Raw genomic sequence first — 16,188 nt, forward strand, 5'->3', positions numbered from 1 at the left:
GCTAAGATGCTCTGAGTTTGTATATGTAAATAAACATAGTTTAGCCAAAAAGCTGCACCACTGAGTCTGAACACTGACTGCCTATACTTTGCTGATCCTGAAGTGTGCTGATGCGTCTTGGCATCAGTCGCTGTGATGTTTGGGCTGGAGAAAGCTTTTGAATCTCCCGAAGGACTGACCAGGAGGGAGAGAACATGCCAGTCGGGCATGTGTCACTACTGGATTCCTACTCATGTGTAGGACCTCCTGAGAATGGTTATGGGCCCAGGGATCGTGGCCACAGAAGACAGCAGGCTCAGTGCCAGCCAGAAGGGACCAGGGACTGTTTCTGTCCTGGTTGAAGCCTGGTGGCTTATAACGCCTCAAACGCTCTATAGCTGTAAACATGTGTTTAATAAAGTTTGCTCACACTTCAACTTGCGAGAAAAGGAAGCAGTGAGTTTTTGTTTTTCATTAAGTGTGTGTAAATTTGGGGCTTTTATGTGCTTATATTTCCCCTCTTATATTTACATTGCTAAACACTTAACATTTAGGCAGTAACAAATTTAAAGTACAGTACAGCTATTACCCAATCTTGGAGAATTCAAGTAGAAGGCACCCTACTGCTTAGAACTCCCAGTATTAACAGCTGGAGAACATAAAAATGGATGTTCAGAATGCAGATGCTTTTGTTCTTAATCACATATTCTTTATATTGCAGAGGATCCATTATGCATGGAGAGAGCCAGTGTAGTGTAGTGTAGTGATCAGAGTATTGGTCTAGATCTAGATTACAATGGTGGGGAATATGTGGTCCTCCAGATAGATTCTCAGCTCCCAGCCAACGTGGCCAGTGATCAGGGACTACTGGACCTACAGTCTAGCAAAAACTGGAGTGCCACAATTTTAAAATGTGCATTCGCCTTACTCAACAATAAAGTATACTGCACTATTGCTTTGATTCTGCATATAAGGCATTAGTTCAATGTTCACATTAGTTCAGATGGTCCCAAAGGGAGGGGGAACACTTTTAATGGAGGAAGTTGTGGCCCAGAGTTTAAAATACTACAAAACCCAACTCAAAATAGAGCTTCTGTCTTGTAAAGCAAAAAGTTGGGGCAGAGATTGGAAGTGTTATAGCTGGAAATGATACTGGAACAAGGCACTCTCTTGGAGAGCTTATGTTATGACAGAAGCATTGCTTTGGTACTGATTGAATGTTGATTTATAATCTAGTTGGCAACTTTCTGCCCCCCATCCCCCTGGCTTTTCCATCTTTGAAATCTGCATAATACATCAGATTCAGCATGCTAGGAAAAACCTGCTCCTGTTGAATTTCTGCTGCTTCTGCCACCATTAAAAGCACAGGGATCTTTCTAGGCAAGAGAATGGTCTCCAAAATGCTAATGAAACATGGTGAGACAGTGGCAGGTGCTGCATATCCTCTTCAGGGCTCCAAATTGGGACGTTAGCTCTACTGGGCTCATTATAAGTTGAATATCTCTTGTACATTATTGCAGAGGCATTCAGTATTTGCTGACTCTCTAAATCTGTTTCACATCTGCCAAGACCTATGTCACAATAGTCTAAGCTCATGCATATTTTCAGGACACCACTTAACATGTGTAACTGCTTAACTTAACCTTTTTGTATTCAAGGCACAGGGAGATCCTGCAGTAAGCTGAACCTGTATTTCCACTGCAAGGCCCATAATTTCCCCTCACGCACTAGCACTGATTTGTCGTATATTCTGGCAGTCTGAAAATTCTGGAGCAGCCTTCAGGTAAATTTAATAAATAAAAGGTATTTTCTTATATTAAGTATAAAATCGAACAATGCAGTTAGGATAGCTCCCCCCCCCCCATTTAAAAATGTGTGTTATTCATTCAATTAATTTATGTTACGATCCCTCCAGAACGTTAGCGTTTAGTCACAATGGCAAATGATAACAATACCTTCTGGGATTGTCAAAGCTGTCAAAAGAGCATTTAAACTTTGTACTATCTGTTTTAGAGAAGAAGGCTAACACATTTAAGTGTTTGTGAAGTTGCTATAGGGAAATCATTTTTAAAAAACTAACAGCAACCTTAAAGTGATATTTGGTATTTTCAGCAAAGGGGGGGAAATGAAAATTCCCTTCTGATTCTTTGGATGTATTAAGCAGTCTTATGTTTCTTTGGTTCTGTAGCACTGTCTGCTGCATCGAGGAATAAGAAACTTTATTATTTATATAGCACCATTTCCTTAAAGAATTGTATGGCTGAAGTGCCTCTGTTGCTTCTTCCAATTATGCTGAACTTCATCTCAGTTTGCCAGCAACAGTCATTTCTGAAAGCATTGCACTGGCTGCTAGTGAGCTAGCAAACCCACTTAACATGCTGATTTTAATGCATAAAGCTCTAAATGGCTTAGTAGAACCCAGGTACTTGAAGAAGTCCCTTCCCCAATACTGAGTCCTATGGTCAATTGGAGAGAGTTCTGTTATGTACTGATGTTCTCACCCTGGGCCAGCAGGGGGATACTGTAGATAGTTATGCAAATGAAGGATCGAAAGTAACGTTCTGTGATTGGATAGTTTTAGAAAGTTGCAACAGTTACCATTGTTCTGGAGCTCTATATAAGCAGGCTGACTGAGCTCCTCAGTTAGTTCTGTTCTGGCATCTGAATAAAGAAGAGCTGTTTGAAGAATCACTGTGTTGTCTGATATGTTCGCCCACAACTTAACAAGTTCTATGGTCAATTGGAAGGGACCCTGCTTGGGGTTCCACCAGCCAGTGTTGCTGGCAAGCTATCCTTAGCGGCAGCACCTCATTTGTGAAACGTCCTCTTGAGTAACATTCAGCTGACTTCCACATTTAAGTTAAAAACATATCTATTTATCCTTTGGGTTCTTAAGTTGATGCTGACTCTGGAGAAGATTATTCTGGTTATGTACTATTGCTGATTTGTGTTTAATATTTTTGTTTATTCTCTTGTATATTTTTATATCTTATTCTGTTGTAGAGTCTATATTGTGAGTCACCCGGTGCTTGGAGGAAGGGCTGGGCAGAAAAACTACATAATAAAGAATTAATAAGGCAATTGGGCCAGATCTGGCCCCCGGGCCTTAGGTTGCCTACCCCCGAGTAAATGGAAAATCCACTTGGGGAGTGCTTGAAAAATAGCAGGAGGGGGAAGGGTTAAATAGCCCCTGCCAATTCTCCACAGAGCATGTGTGCTGTTAAATAGCAGTTAATGTGTACAGTGCTTAAAAAAGATAATCAACTGCAGCCTCTTGAGTGGGTGTTGATAAGTATCAGGATCACAGCAGGCAAGGAAGGGGGATATCACTTTTGGGAAGCTACTGTTTGCATTGGAAGAGCATCCCTCATAAGCAATTTCAAAAGAAAGGGTGCAAACCTGATAATCATTACCCATGCTTCCCCTTCACTATTTGCTATTTGCATTTTTTAAAAAGTGCAGGTCAAATGCAAAAACACATTTAATGGTTGCATCTTACTTGGACCTCACTGTACTTTCACACATTGTGTTTAAAAATGTGAAAGCTACTCAGATGTAGGGGAGAGAGAGGTTAAATAAATGACACAAATATTTACAAATAAGTGAATTTGATGATGTTTGGATTAAGAGGCCCATATTTCAGCACTATGAACCTGAACCCCATCATCCTTTTTTAGGTCATGTTTAAGTTAATGTAGGAAAGACCACAGCTTCTGCAGCTGGGCTTGCTCAACATCATAATAAAAGACTTCATTCTGCATTGCTGTCAGCCTAGCACCTTAACACTCATACAGTACTAAATTACATGAAAAATGTGTGAGTCAAAAATACAAAGGGAAGAGAGAGAAAAAAAACATTTCCAAGAAATACTTGTTTTGGTTTTTTTTATGTACGTAACACTCTGTCCCCAAATATTTGTCCATTTTTTATCAGCAGAAATAATTGGCTGCTGGCTCTATTTCATATTCATTTTGAAAAGCAATATGATCAGCTGCACCATGAGGGTTTTTTAAAAAAAAAACCAATTCTTAAGACTTTGGGATCAAGTGAAGAATCTGGTGTAGATCCAAATGAGAGGAATATATTGTTATTTTAGAGTCTGAATAATTGCTTGAAAACTGAGTTGTGAAGACATTTGAAGATGAGAGAGAGAGAGAGAGAGAGAGAGAGAGAGAGAAACCAAATTCACAGATGGTTTGGATATAAATCCAAACTGCAGTCAGTCCACTCAACATCTTTTTTTAATGCTTCTGCTTTTCTCTCTCTCCCTTCAGCCCAAATGTTGTTGCCTGCTCCAAGACATATGTGCTTCTTTCTTTAAACTGAACTGAGCCTCTGAATCATGTTCTCTCTCTGCATTCACATAGCAATTGATTTGAAAATCTGCGCCAATGCATTTTATTTTTAAAATATATAAAAATACGTATTTACATTTTGTAAAATTTGGGGGGGAGGTTCTCTCACTCTCTTTTCTGCATATTTTCAAAAGCAGCTGTCACACAAGTAGGTTAGATTCAGCTGTAGAAAGAAAGATAGAGCAAGAGCAAAACATTAACAGCAACGTACATGTAGGGAGGCAGTGGTGGCTGGTCTACCTGGGACTGGTGGGGTAGAAAGCAGGAAGACCTATAGTAGGTGGAGCCAGAGCAAATAACAGGCAGTGCCACTTCATGGACTCATTGTAAGTACAGTGGTACCTCAGGTTACATACGTTTCAGGTTACAGACGCTTCAGGTTACAGACTCCACTAACCCAGAAATATTACCTTGGGTGAAGAACTTTGCTTCAGGATGAGAACAGAAATTGTGCGGCGGCAGCAGGAGGCCCCATTAGCTAAAGTGGTACCTTAGGTTAAGAACAGTTTCAGGTTAAGAACGGACCTCCAGAACAAATTAAGTTCTTAACCCGAGGTACCACTGTAAGCAGGCAGGCAGTTGGAGTCTGGCTGACGATTGACTGAGGCTGGTGGGACAGTGCCGGTTTCCCATAATAGATCAGCCTCCACTGAGATTAGATCTGCCAGTGGCTGTTAGCCATGACAGCTATGCTCCCATGATCAGAGACATCGTACCTGTTAAGTTGTGGGTGAACATATCAGACAACACAGCGATTCTTCAAACAGCTCTTGTTTATTCACAGGCCAGAACAGAACTGAACTGAAGGGTTCAGTCAGCATGCTTATATAGACCTCCAGTACAACGTAACTGTAACAATTTTCTAGAACTATCCAATCACTGAATGTCACTTTTGATCCCTTATTTGCATAACTATCTACAGTATCCCCCTGCTGGCCCAGGGTGAGAACTTCAGTACATAACAGTACCTCAGAACACCTGATGCTGGGGACAAAAGAAAGAGGAGGGTTCTTGCCTTCCTGGTAGCCTTCTGGGAAGCATGTGGATAGCTTTTTTTTTTTTTTTTTAAAGGAACAGTGAACTATGTGGCCAGCTCTGGCTAAAAGTTTGTTTAATTGTTTTCCTACATTTTGACCCAGTTGATGTTGCCAGTTGTTTTAAGAAGTAGCCCATGCATATTATGTTACATCAATCAGTTGAGCACTTAACAGTGGCCAAGTCCTTTGTTTCCAGTAAAAGGCATAGCTTGCAAGTCAGTCAAAAGTGTTGGGGAACACACTCCTTGCCAATTGTCCAGAGGATGCCATGGAGGATTGCAGAATGCTCCTCCCAAGACCAGCATTGATACAGCTTACCTAAACAGGGCTGGGGCAGGGTCACTGGTGACTGATATCTATTGGGCCTGGTGGGGTGGAAGGCAGGGAGAATAACAGTAGATTGAGCTATAGCCAGGCAGAGGTAGAGTCAGTGAAAGAGGTAGTCAATGAAAGAGGTAGTTTTGCCCCGATCCTTCTCCCTGCTGTGTTCTACAAGGGCAATCCTGAGTCTGAGGAGAATGGGGGAGATGGTAGGCAGTGCCACTCTCTGGACTCATTGCTTTGAAAAGTGCAAATTTGACAGGTTCACCTTTAAATGCAGATTGAATCACATTTCTTCCCTATCCCCAGTTAGGAGAGAGATGATAAGGTACCTCAAGCTTTCCCTTCCTCTCTTCTCCTATTCATTTGCATCTGGGGAGCTCAGTCCCTCACTGAACCTTCATCCATGTGGATCAGTAAAGAGCTGGCTGTGGCTCTCCACCCAATTCTGTCCACCTTGGGAGAAGACATGATAACGTATAGAAAGCAGTGGAGTGCAGTGAAACTTTTCATAGGGGAACAGTTAGAGCCAGATGTTCCAGCTTGTGAGAGTGAGGAGGGGCATTGTGATGTCCTGCCATTGCGTGCGTGGACATCACTCTTCCCTCCCTAAGCCCAGACTTTGGGAAGGAGGCCCCAGGCCTCTGATAGGAAGCTGGAGCCTTGCTGTCTCCTTCCCAAAACCAAGTGACTGAGCTTTGGGAAGGTGACGGGAGAGCTCTTGGACCCCGTTGGAGCATCACATCTTCCTCCCTAAGCTGGGCAGAAGCTTCCTGGACTTTGGGAAGGAGGCACCAAGCTTAGGGTGTTAGGGTGTTAATTTTCCTAGTCCACTGACCACACACTACTGGTAGGAAGTATATTATGTCCTTCTCCCCCATATCATTTCCCTGCTTTATAGAAACAAACAAAAAATTGTGTTGCTTCAACTTAGCTTAGGCTAGGCCACAAACCACTTATGGTCCCAGCTGGCTGCTGTCAAACAGAATTGGGAAACATGATGACCTCCAGGTGTTGTTCTCCAACTCCCATAATTCCTGCCAGCATGGTCAGTGGTCAAGGATGATGTCAGTTGCAGTCCAACAATGTTTGGAGAACTGTAGGTTCCTCACCCCTGTGTCTTGCAGTTAATAAAAGGGGTCCTGACAATTGGAACATGTTAGGTGTTACTCTGCCTAGTTAGGAATTCTTGGAAAATGTCAAAACTATTTCACAAACTGAGACTGCCTATCTTTGGCATTAGTGTCCCATTCAGGAAGATGCATTGACCCCCAGAGGGAAAGTAAGAACCAAGTTTTTGTTTACTTCACTGTTGCTGTATCACAGACATCTCTCAGTTTACTGGAATAGCTGTGATGCTGATGATACACCTGAAAAGCAGAATTTGGACTGCACTGTATACTCCCTTTAATTGGTTGAAATATATATGTAGTAATTTAAGCATAGAGAAAACGTATGTTGGCATCTGATCACCTTGAACTTGGATTCTTAGAGCTAATTCCCCTCTTCAGTATGGAATGATTAGAGAAATAGAAAGGCTGCATCCATCTTCCATGGGTGGTGGTGGGGTGTGGGGAATTATTTTTTACTATCTAGAGATTATTTAGCATTTGATATTGATGTCTCGTCTGTCGAAAGATTTAAGGATCACAATGTAGTGTATTCAAGTAGCAAGCATTTTTCATTGTCCTGTTAGTGACAGTAGAATTCGCAGCCAGTTGTAGCGATTTATCTTTTCTCATATTGATTGTGTGTCTAGCCTACACTGTTTGCAGAAATTCAGCTACTACAAAACTGGAACCAGTAGGTAGTGTATAAAAAAAGGAATGCGGATGGTGCTAACCTCTTTGTATTCTAATACACCACAGCTCATTAGCATGCCCAAAATTTCACAGCTGAAAATACCAGTGTTCTTCTTGTGCATGAGTGGATGATGAGGCCCAACAGCCTGGTATTCTTCTTATTAATTAAAATATTAATTAAATATATCACCCTTCATCCGGAGATTTCAGGGCGGTTCACAAGATAAAAATGCAGAGTAAAAACACAAAATAAATAGTTAAAACAAAACAATACCCCCTTCCCACAAGCACATTTAAAAGGCTGTAGACTATTAATCAACCAAAGACCTGGTTGAAGAGGAGTGGTTTCATCTGATGCCTAAAGATGTATAATGAAGGCACCAGATGAACCTCCCAGGAGAGAGCATTCTACTAATGGGGAGCCACTGCCAAATAGGCCTGCTCTTATGTTGCCACCCTCCAGACTTCTCCTGGAGAAGGCACACAAAGAAAGACCTCAGAGAATGATTGCAGAGTCCAGGTCGCTTACATAGGGAGAGGTATTGGGCAGTTCTTGAGGTATTGTGACACTGAGCCATTTAAAACTTTATAGGTCAAAACCAGCTCTTTGAATTGGGCCCAGAACCTAATTGGCAGTCAGTGCAGTTGGACCAGGACTGATGCAATATGCTTAAACCGTTGTGCCACATTGAGCAACCTGGCCAAATTCTGCACCAGCTGACATTTCTGAATCATTTTCAGAGGCAGCCCTGTGTATAATGTGTTGCAGTAATCTAACTTAGAAGTTACCAGACCATAGACAACAGAGGTTAGGCTATCCCTGTCCAAATAGAGGTATAGCTATGCCACCAGCCAAAGCTGATGGAAGGCACTCCTCACCACTGAAGCCACCTGATCGTCAAGCAACATCTCAATGCATTTGTATGGCTTGTTTTGATTGTCATATCTCAAAGCAGAGTGGGTCAGAAGCTAGAAGATGGATGCTTGTAATTCTTGGAGGCCTAAGCAAACATTCCTGTGTGTGGATCCTCATAATGCAGGATGCACACAGAGTAACTGTGGTCACCGAACTAAAGAGAGCACCTGTGCTTACACCTCTTGGCACATGCACTCTGAAATACAAGATACAAGCAAGCCTCATGGCATACTGCTTTCAGGTGCTGCATTTGCCTGATGGGGAAAATAATGTTTACTAGGGACTAGAAAATTATCAAGCAGGATGTTTGTAGAGAGAGAGGGGTTGCTTATTTGTTTAAGACCAGTGTAAAATCACCACGAGGGACGCGGGTGGCGCTGTGGGTTAAACCACAGAGCCTAGGACTTGCTGATCAGAAGGTCGGCGTTTCGAATCCCCGCGACGGAGTGAGCTCCCATTGCTCGGTCCCTGCTCCTGCCAACTAGCAGTTTGAAAGCACGTCAAAGTGCAAGTAGATAAATAGGTACCGCTCCGGCAGGAAGGTAAACGGCGTTTCCGTGCGCTGCTCTGGTTCACCAGAAGCGGCTTAGTCATGCTGGCCACATGACCCGGAAGCTGTACGTTGGCTCCCTTGGCCAATAAAGCGAGATGAGCGCTGCAACCTCAGAGTCAGCCACGACTGGACCTAATGGTCAGGGGTCCATTTACCTTTAATATCACCACAACTTCTGGCCACAGTTATTCATCTACCTATCTTATTCTGAATCAGCTATGGCTTCCAATCCATTTTCAAAGACAGCCCCATGTCGAACACATTACAGTAGTCTATCCTGGAGTTACCATAGCATTGAGGCTAACCTATCTTTGTGAGTTCTGGGTTCAGTGTATCTCAATGCATTCTTCACTCAGACACACATTTACTTATTTCATAAAATGTATATGTTGCTTGATTGTTTAAAAACTCAAAGTGGTTTACAAAAAGATTAGAACAATAAAAAGATTGGTAAAAACTATTATAAGCAACTATTAAAACATATTTTAAAAGATCAGTGATAAACTAAAAGCAGATAAAAATACCCACCAGCATTCTACATATCTGGGTAAACAAAACTTGACTGGCTTCTGCATATAGAGCATGCGCTCTACTACTAAGCTAAGGACCTCCATTCCTAAAAGTGGGCATTGTTGGAGTGTCTAAAGTAACTGATCCTGAGACATCAGTGTGCTTCACAGACCACATGGGCAACAAAACTAGAAGCATGCAGAGACTGCTACAGTCTCCCCCGCCCCACTCCCTTTAGCACTTCTCCCTAACACCACATCTGACCTGGAGTGTTAAATACTGTTTATCTTAGCATATCAAATGTTGAGCTTAATTTCAGCCTGTAGCTGAATATCTTCTTGGAGCTTGCCCAGAAAACTACTCACCCTCCGCCTCCTCTCTAGCAAGGCACCAAGTAGCAAAGTAGCAAAGTGTTCATCCAGTCTTGTATAAGTTAGGAGCATTAGCTCATCAGAACACATTTTTACTGGCTACCCCACAGCAACCTGAAGTGTTCTGTATTTTTCAAAAATGTCTGTTTCCTAAGTAACTAGTGAGCCAGTCACATTACCAACCTTTAAATAATATTTGAGATCATAAAACTAACTAGAAACTGATTTGGCTTTGAAACCCTACTAACTTTATAGTGTTGTCATTTAAGTTTTAACAGAGATTTTTCTATTTGAATTAAAAGGAAAATACTAAAAATGTGCCATGACTCTTGAATCTAGCAGGGATCCAGACTCAGAACCAGAAGCTGCAGAGGCAACAGATCAGGATCTGGCTCTGGTTCAGGACTGAGCTGACTGCTGGAGATCAAGAGACCACTGCACTTAAGGCTGTTGGACAGGATCCTTCAGAGGAACATCCCAGAGCACCAAGTCCTATAGGGCCAGAACCCAGACCCTTGCAGTCACTTTCTGCCTGAGCCTAAGGAGCCAGATGCCTCTCACTGACATGACTGGTCCTGGGCATTCTATTCTCCCTCCCCCCGCCCATTTTATATTAGCATAACAATCACTAATATTATTTAAAGAATGGTAATTGTGTGTGCCTTATTAAAGAGTTACTTAGGAAACGGGTGTTTAAAAATACACATTACTTCACCCTGCTTTGGAGAAACCAGTGAGAATGTGTTCTGATGAGCTAATGTTCTGTTTTTCTTTTCCAGCTGCTGTACTACATTCCTTGGCTACTGAAAAGGTTTAGTCTTCATTGGGCTGTTTTGGGAGAGTTGGTTGGGAGAGGTTGCTCCTGAACATTGTTTGCTTATATATTTTTTTGTACTTCTGCAAACACTATTTCTCAGTAGCTGAACTTAAGCAGTACTGCTGCTGGCATTTGCCATCCAAGTTCACTATTAGAAGGAGTGGTGGAAATTATTCCTATGGGTGATAACCAGTGCTGGTTCTAGTCAGAATAGACCCATTGACATTACTGGTTATGGCTAACTTAGATTTCTTAATTTCAGTGGGTCAGCTATGAGCAGAACTTGAATATAACCCACTAGTTCTCAGGTGTGAAGCAACTCTCCTTAAATAGGTTCAAAGGGGCAGACAGCATGTTACTGGGACTTGGTGGATGGCTGCAGTCAATATATCCATCCTCCTCATGCTGTCGGGTAGTTTTTTCTTAAAAGAAATGTGATGTGCTAGTCGAGAACACCAAATGGCGGACGACGCCGGTGCTGCGGGAGGGGCAGGGGGAGCTGGAGCAGCTGCAGGTGGAGGAGCTGCTGCCAGGGGAGGCTTCCGAGGAGGCTTTGGCAGTGGAGGCCGAGGGCGTGGGAGAGGCCGTGGCAGGGGACGTGGCCGAGGGCGTGGAGCTCGGGGCAAAGCTGAAGACAAAGAATGGATTCCAGTCACCAAACTTGGTCGCCTAGTAAAGGACATGAAAATCAAGTCTCTGGAGGAGATTTATCTTTTCTCCCTTCCAATCAAGGAGTCTGAAATCATTGACTTTTTCCTGGGCTCATCCCTGAAGGATGAGGTTTTGAAGATCATGCCTGTTCAGAAACAAACCCGGGCTGGTCAGCGCACCAGGTTCAAGGCCTTTGTGGCGATTGGTGACTACAACGGTCACGTTGGTCTTGGGGTCAAGTGCTCCAAGGAAGTTGCCACCGCGATCCGTGGGGCCATCATTCTTGCGAAGCTGTCCATTGTGCCCGTGAGAAGAGGCTACTGGGGGAACAAGATCGGCAAGCCGCACACTGTACCTTGCAAGGTAACAGGTCGGTGTGGCTCCGTACTTGTGCGTCTCATCCCTGCACCACGTGGTACTGGAATTGTGTCTGCCCCAGTTCCCAAGAAATTGCTGATGATGGCTGGTATTGACGACTGTTACACATCAGCGAGGGGCTGCACTGCCACCTTGGGCAACTTTGCCAAGGCCACCTTTGATGCCATCTCAAAGACCTATAGTTACCTTACCCCTGATCTGTGGAAAGAGACTGTGTTCACCAAGTCACCTTATCAGGAGTTCACTGATCATCTTGCAAAGACTCATGCTACCAGAGTGTCTGTGCAGAGGACTCAAGCAGCTGCTGTGGCAACTACCTAAAAGGTGTACTTTAAAATAAAGTGACCAAGAGTGATTTTTAAACCAAAAAAAAAAAAAAAGAAAAAGAAATGTGATGTGATGTCATTGCATTTCCTCCCATCCCCGCAAACAGCAGCCAATGAATGGGAGTGGGAATGGCTTCAATGACGTATGTTTATTTTACCAAATTACTGCATAACTTGTAGTCATTCAACTTGTTATGTAATGAGCTCTTGGACTTATATCGCTACTGAGTCCCATACAAACAAGATCGCTGGGTCTTGCTTTGTATGATTTAATCCAAAGTGTCCCAAGCTCTGCAGTTGCAATTGCTAACAGGAAATGCTAGTGGTTTCATCTTTCAGCCACTCTTAAATTGTGCCTCTGTAGCTTCATGAATATCTTGGATGAGGTGGCCAAGCAAAATATATTTAATCATGGCTGTTGGGTTTGGACATATTGCCAAAGCATAGTTTTTTTAAAAAAACACCTTGATTAGTAAGCTAGCAACAAACCATTGCTTGACTTTGTGGTTTTTTGCCAGAAAGCAAACCATGATTAGTATGCTGGGCTAGATTCAGATGTTCACATGAGCCACACTTTGGCAAGACAAGCCATAGCCTACAAATGTGTGGGATCCAGTCTAGTTGGAAAAATAGTCTGACCTGGGCATAAAGCAATTTTTTACAGGCTTATTCACACTTCCTCTTGTCCTGCTGCATTCACCCAGGGAAAACTGCTCTTTAGCAGTCAATCAGAGCTAATGGCAATTCTGGTTTTCTCTGGAGTCCCATTTCCTCTGATTTAGCACCAAAGAGCAGGTTTTCCCTGGGAAAGCGGGGCAAGGGGAAAACCACCTGAACATGTGTAGAAAGTGTTGGTCAAGTGGAAAACCGCTTGGACACATGCTTTCTAGACACGGGACAAGTGGAAGTGGGGACAAGCCCTGTCTTTTGTTGAAGAACCAATGATGAACTTCTAGAGGAAACATTTGATCTATATATTATATAAACTTCCTTTTTCCCTCACTCTTCTTCACCACCATACCTTTTCACAAATGTCCAATAAAATCTTTTAATTTTCTATGTTACAATATACTTTCCAGATCTCAGTATCTAATCTATTCTCAAGCCTTTTCTTCTATCTTTTAAAATACTGAAAACTTTGCTTTCCTTAAATTGAGACGAAGTAATTTTCACTCTCATGCCCACAACTCAGTATTTTCCTCAAATACAGTATTACACTCTAAGAAGTAGGTATTGCCTTTTAAAATAAGAGCAAAATTAAAAATATATGTAGATATAACCTGCACTGATCAATTCCTACTTATTTTTCTTGGAAGGCTGCCCTAAACAGATGATGAGATCCAAATTTAATAAACTAGCAACTGCTCCCCTTGCAAGATCCAGATTTTATCTATCTCTTGGAAACCGAGCTTCATTTTAATTTGGATGAAAATAAAACCCATAATAATCATACATGAACCTTGCTACACCTCACATTTCAAAATTCCATTTTATAATAATGTCCATAACTTTATGTCATCACATTATATATATATATATATATATATATATAATCGGGGTGGGGGGGAGCACCAACTGGACAAGAATCTGAAAATGGCAACAGCTGAAAACAATAAAAGAACAACGGAGCCTCCCACAGATGGCACTTAGAAGAGAGAGTGATCAGATGGTGTAAAATGCACAAACACACACACATAAAGGGGAGGAAATTACAAGAGATTAACAATTTTTCATTCCTTATTTAAAACTGAAAGCCAAGGTTTTACTATAGCAAAGGAAGGGGTGATGCAGCAATAGTGGTAAACTGGGATGTCCTCCATCTGAATGGCAACTGGCACAAAAACTCAACAGATTTTGGGAGGCTGATACAGCTCAGTGGCTAGAACTGGGAACTGGGCAATATATCGACCTATCATCCCAAACCAGTTTGAAGTCCATCTCATGATATTGGTTTCATATTTTTTGGCCTGGCAATATACAGTCATACCTCGGGTTACAGATGCTTCAGGTTGCGTTTTTTTGGTTGTGGACTGCCGAAACCCGGAAATACCGGAACGGGTTACTTCTGGGTTTCAGCAGTCGTGCATGCGCATAAGTGCTAAATCACGCTTTGCGCATGCACAGAAGTGCCAAATCGCAACCCGCGCGTGCGCAGACACGGGTTGCGAATGCTGCGGGTTGCGAACGTGCATCCCGCATGGATCACATTCACAACCCAAGTGTCCACTGTACTGTATCATGATGTGCATGCCAATGTTTCTCAGTCAGTCAATCAATGCTTCTCTTGATTCCTGCAGCCTCTGCTAACTCTGCTGGCTCTGCTCTCCCCTCCCTCCTGCAAGAGGCAGCAAATAACAAGAGCAGGTGCCAGCAAAAATCACAATGCAGGAAAAAAATGCGAAGTCATTAGAAGAGACAATATTACATTAGATGGACAGTCAGTCTGACATGGTATAAGGCAGGTTCCTATGTTCCAGGTGGCCTTGAAGAAATCATAGCTTCAGGTCCCCATTTGCAACTTGGAGATAATAAATTGTTAGTGTATCCTTGTGAGGATTACTGAAATAATGTTAGCTTCTAAAAATACATCTCAGCTTTCTAAAAAAGAAAAAACCCAAATGAAGCCCAGTTCGGAAACAACCAAACAAATTAAAATCAATCTTAAAAACAAATGCCAATAACACTCTGAAACAAACAATAATCGCTCAAATTTAAACAACCAGCAAATCATGCAAACCTTACAAAGTACAAATAAATTAGAAACATAGGAAGGCTCACCAGCAATAAGCTTCTGAAATAGGCACTTTGTCAGCAAGTGGTGGAAACATTTATTGTAATGAGGCCAAGCAGGCCTTTCTGTCAAGGGCATTCTAGCACACTGGCGCCACAACAGAAAAGGTGCTGCCTTTTTTTGGCCACTTGTCAAGGTTCAGCACTAGAAGGGCGTAAAGTGGGACTTGAGGTGTCAGCTGGAGTGCGTGACAGGATGGTCCTGAGGACCGTTTTTCACATGAGGTGAAGTAGAAATTCTTCATTGCCTGCCACTGTTGCTGCTGCTGCTTTCTGCTCTCTCTCGCTTGTCTTACTCTGAGGAACATGGGGTCCTTAGAGCATGGCATTCTGGGCAACGTGACCTTGGTGAGGCCTGCAGCACCACCAACTTTGTGGTGGCAAATACAGGAAAGCACCATGGTGAAGAGAGTGGGAGTCACTCTGACCTTGCATTTCTATGGTCTTCCTATTTATTGTCATGCAGCAGCCATGTTCAAGTGGGAAAAGGAAGTGCCAGACTGGGATGGACCAAGGGCAGTACCACACCAAACAACCATACCCTCCCACATTTATCCAGTGAAAATCAGGATGTCCCATTCTATAATTTTACTGTTTATACCCCACACATCTTACTGGTTTGCCCAACCACTCTGGGCAGCTTCCAACATATATAAAAACATAATAAAACATTAAACATTTTTAAAAAACCCTTCCCTATACAGGACTGCCTTCTGACGGTTTGGGCATTGGAAAACTCCATACCCTCCAACATTTCTCCAGTGGAAATAGGGACATCCTAAGGAAAGGTGGGACATTCTGGGATTAAATCAGAAATCAGGACGGCTACTCTAAAGCAGAGACGTCCCTGGAAAATAGGGACCCTTGAAGGGTCTGAACAACACTGGTTTGAATTAGCACTGCTATGATGCCTAATGGTGTCAGAGATAGAGATGGGTGTATCTGTCAATTTTGGTTTCTCTTAGTTCTTAATTTTCCTATCTTAAATTCAGATTGCTACATTTCTGCATCAGTTTGCTATTCTGTTTTTTAAAGTCCTCCTAAGAATTTGTAAGCATTTTAGTATCTGCTTCTCCTAATGCATACATGTTTGCTTTCAGTTGCGCCCAATAAACACATTTTTGCAAACAGTTTTTGCAAATGCATTTTTATTTCCACTAATATGTAATACATTTTTATGCAAGCTTTCCTGACATATATAGTTTTGTACACATATTCCTGTTGGAAAGTGGCATTGCAAGAGGAGGAGTAGAAGTGCAAATTTTGAAGGATGGTTGTGTTTTGGTTTTTGTATAATTCTGGGAAGTATGAATTAGGTGGGTTCACGTTAAAAACAAATCATAGGTGTGAAAGTATGCAGGCTTTGGCTTGTCAACTTTCTG

General features: G+C 42.4%; 1 protein-coding gene and 1 long non-coding RNA gene across 2 annotated transcripts in view; one reads left to right on the forward strand and one right to left on the reverse strand.

Annotated features, from left to right (window-relative positions):
• LOC308468471 overlaps positions 1 to 16,188 on the reverse strand; it is a 253,966-nt gene that overhangs the window by 185,607 nt on the left and 52,171 nt on the right. The window lies entirely within an intron of this gene.
• Positions 11,106 to 12,053, forward strand: LOC308468447 (small ribosomal subunit protein uS5). Its single transcript, XM_080990667.1, has one exon. It carries the CDS (start codon positions 11,121 to 11,123, stop codon positions 12,009 to 12,011), a length of 891 nt encoding a protein of 296 aa, XP_080846793.1. The 5' UTR covers positions 11,106 to 11,120; the 3' UTR covers positions 12,012 to 12,053.

Source organism: Podarcis pityusensis, assembly GCF_964106645.2.
Source record: "Podarcis pityusensis genome assembly, chromosome: Z".
Taxonomy (NCBI): domain Eukaryota; kingdom Metazoa; phylum Chordata; class Lepidosauria; order Squamata; family Lacertidae; genus Podarcis; species Podarcis pityusensis.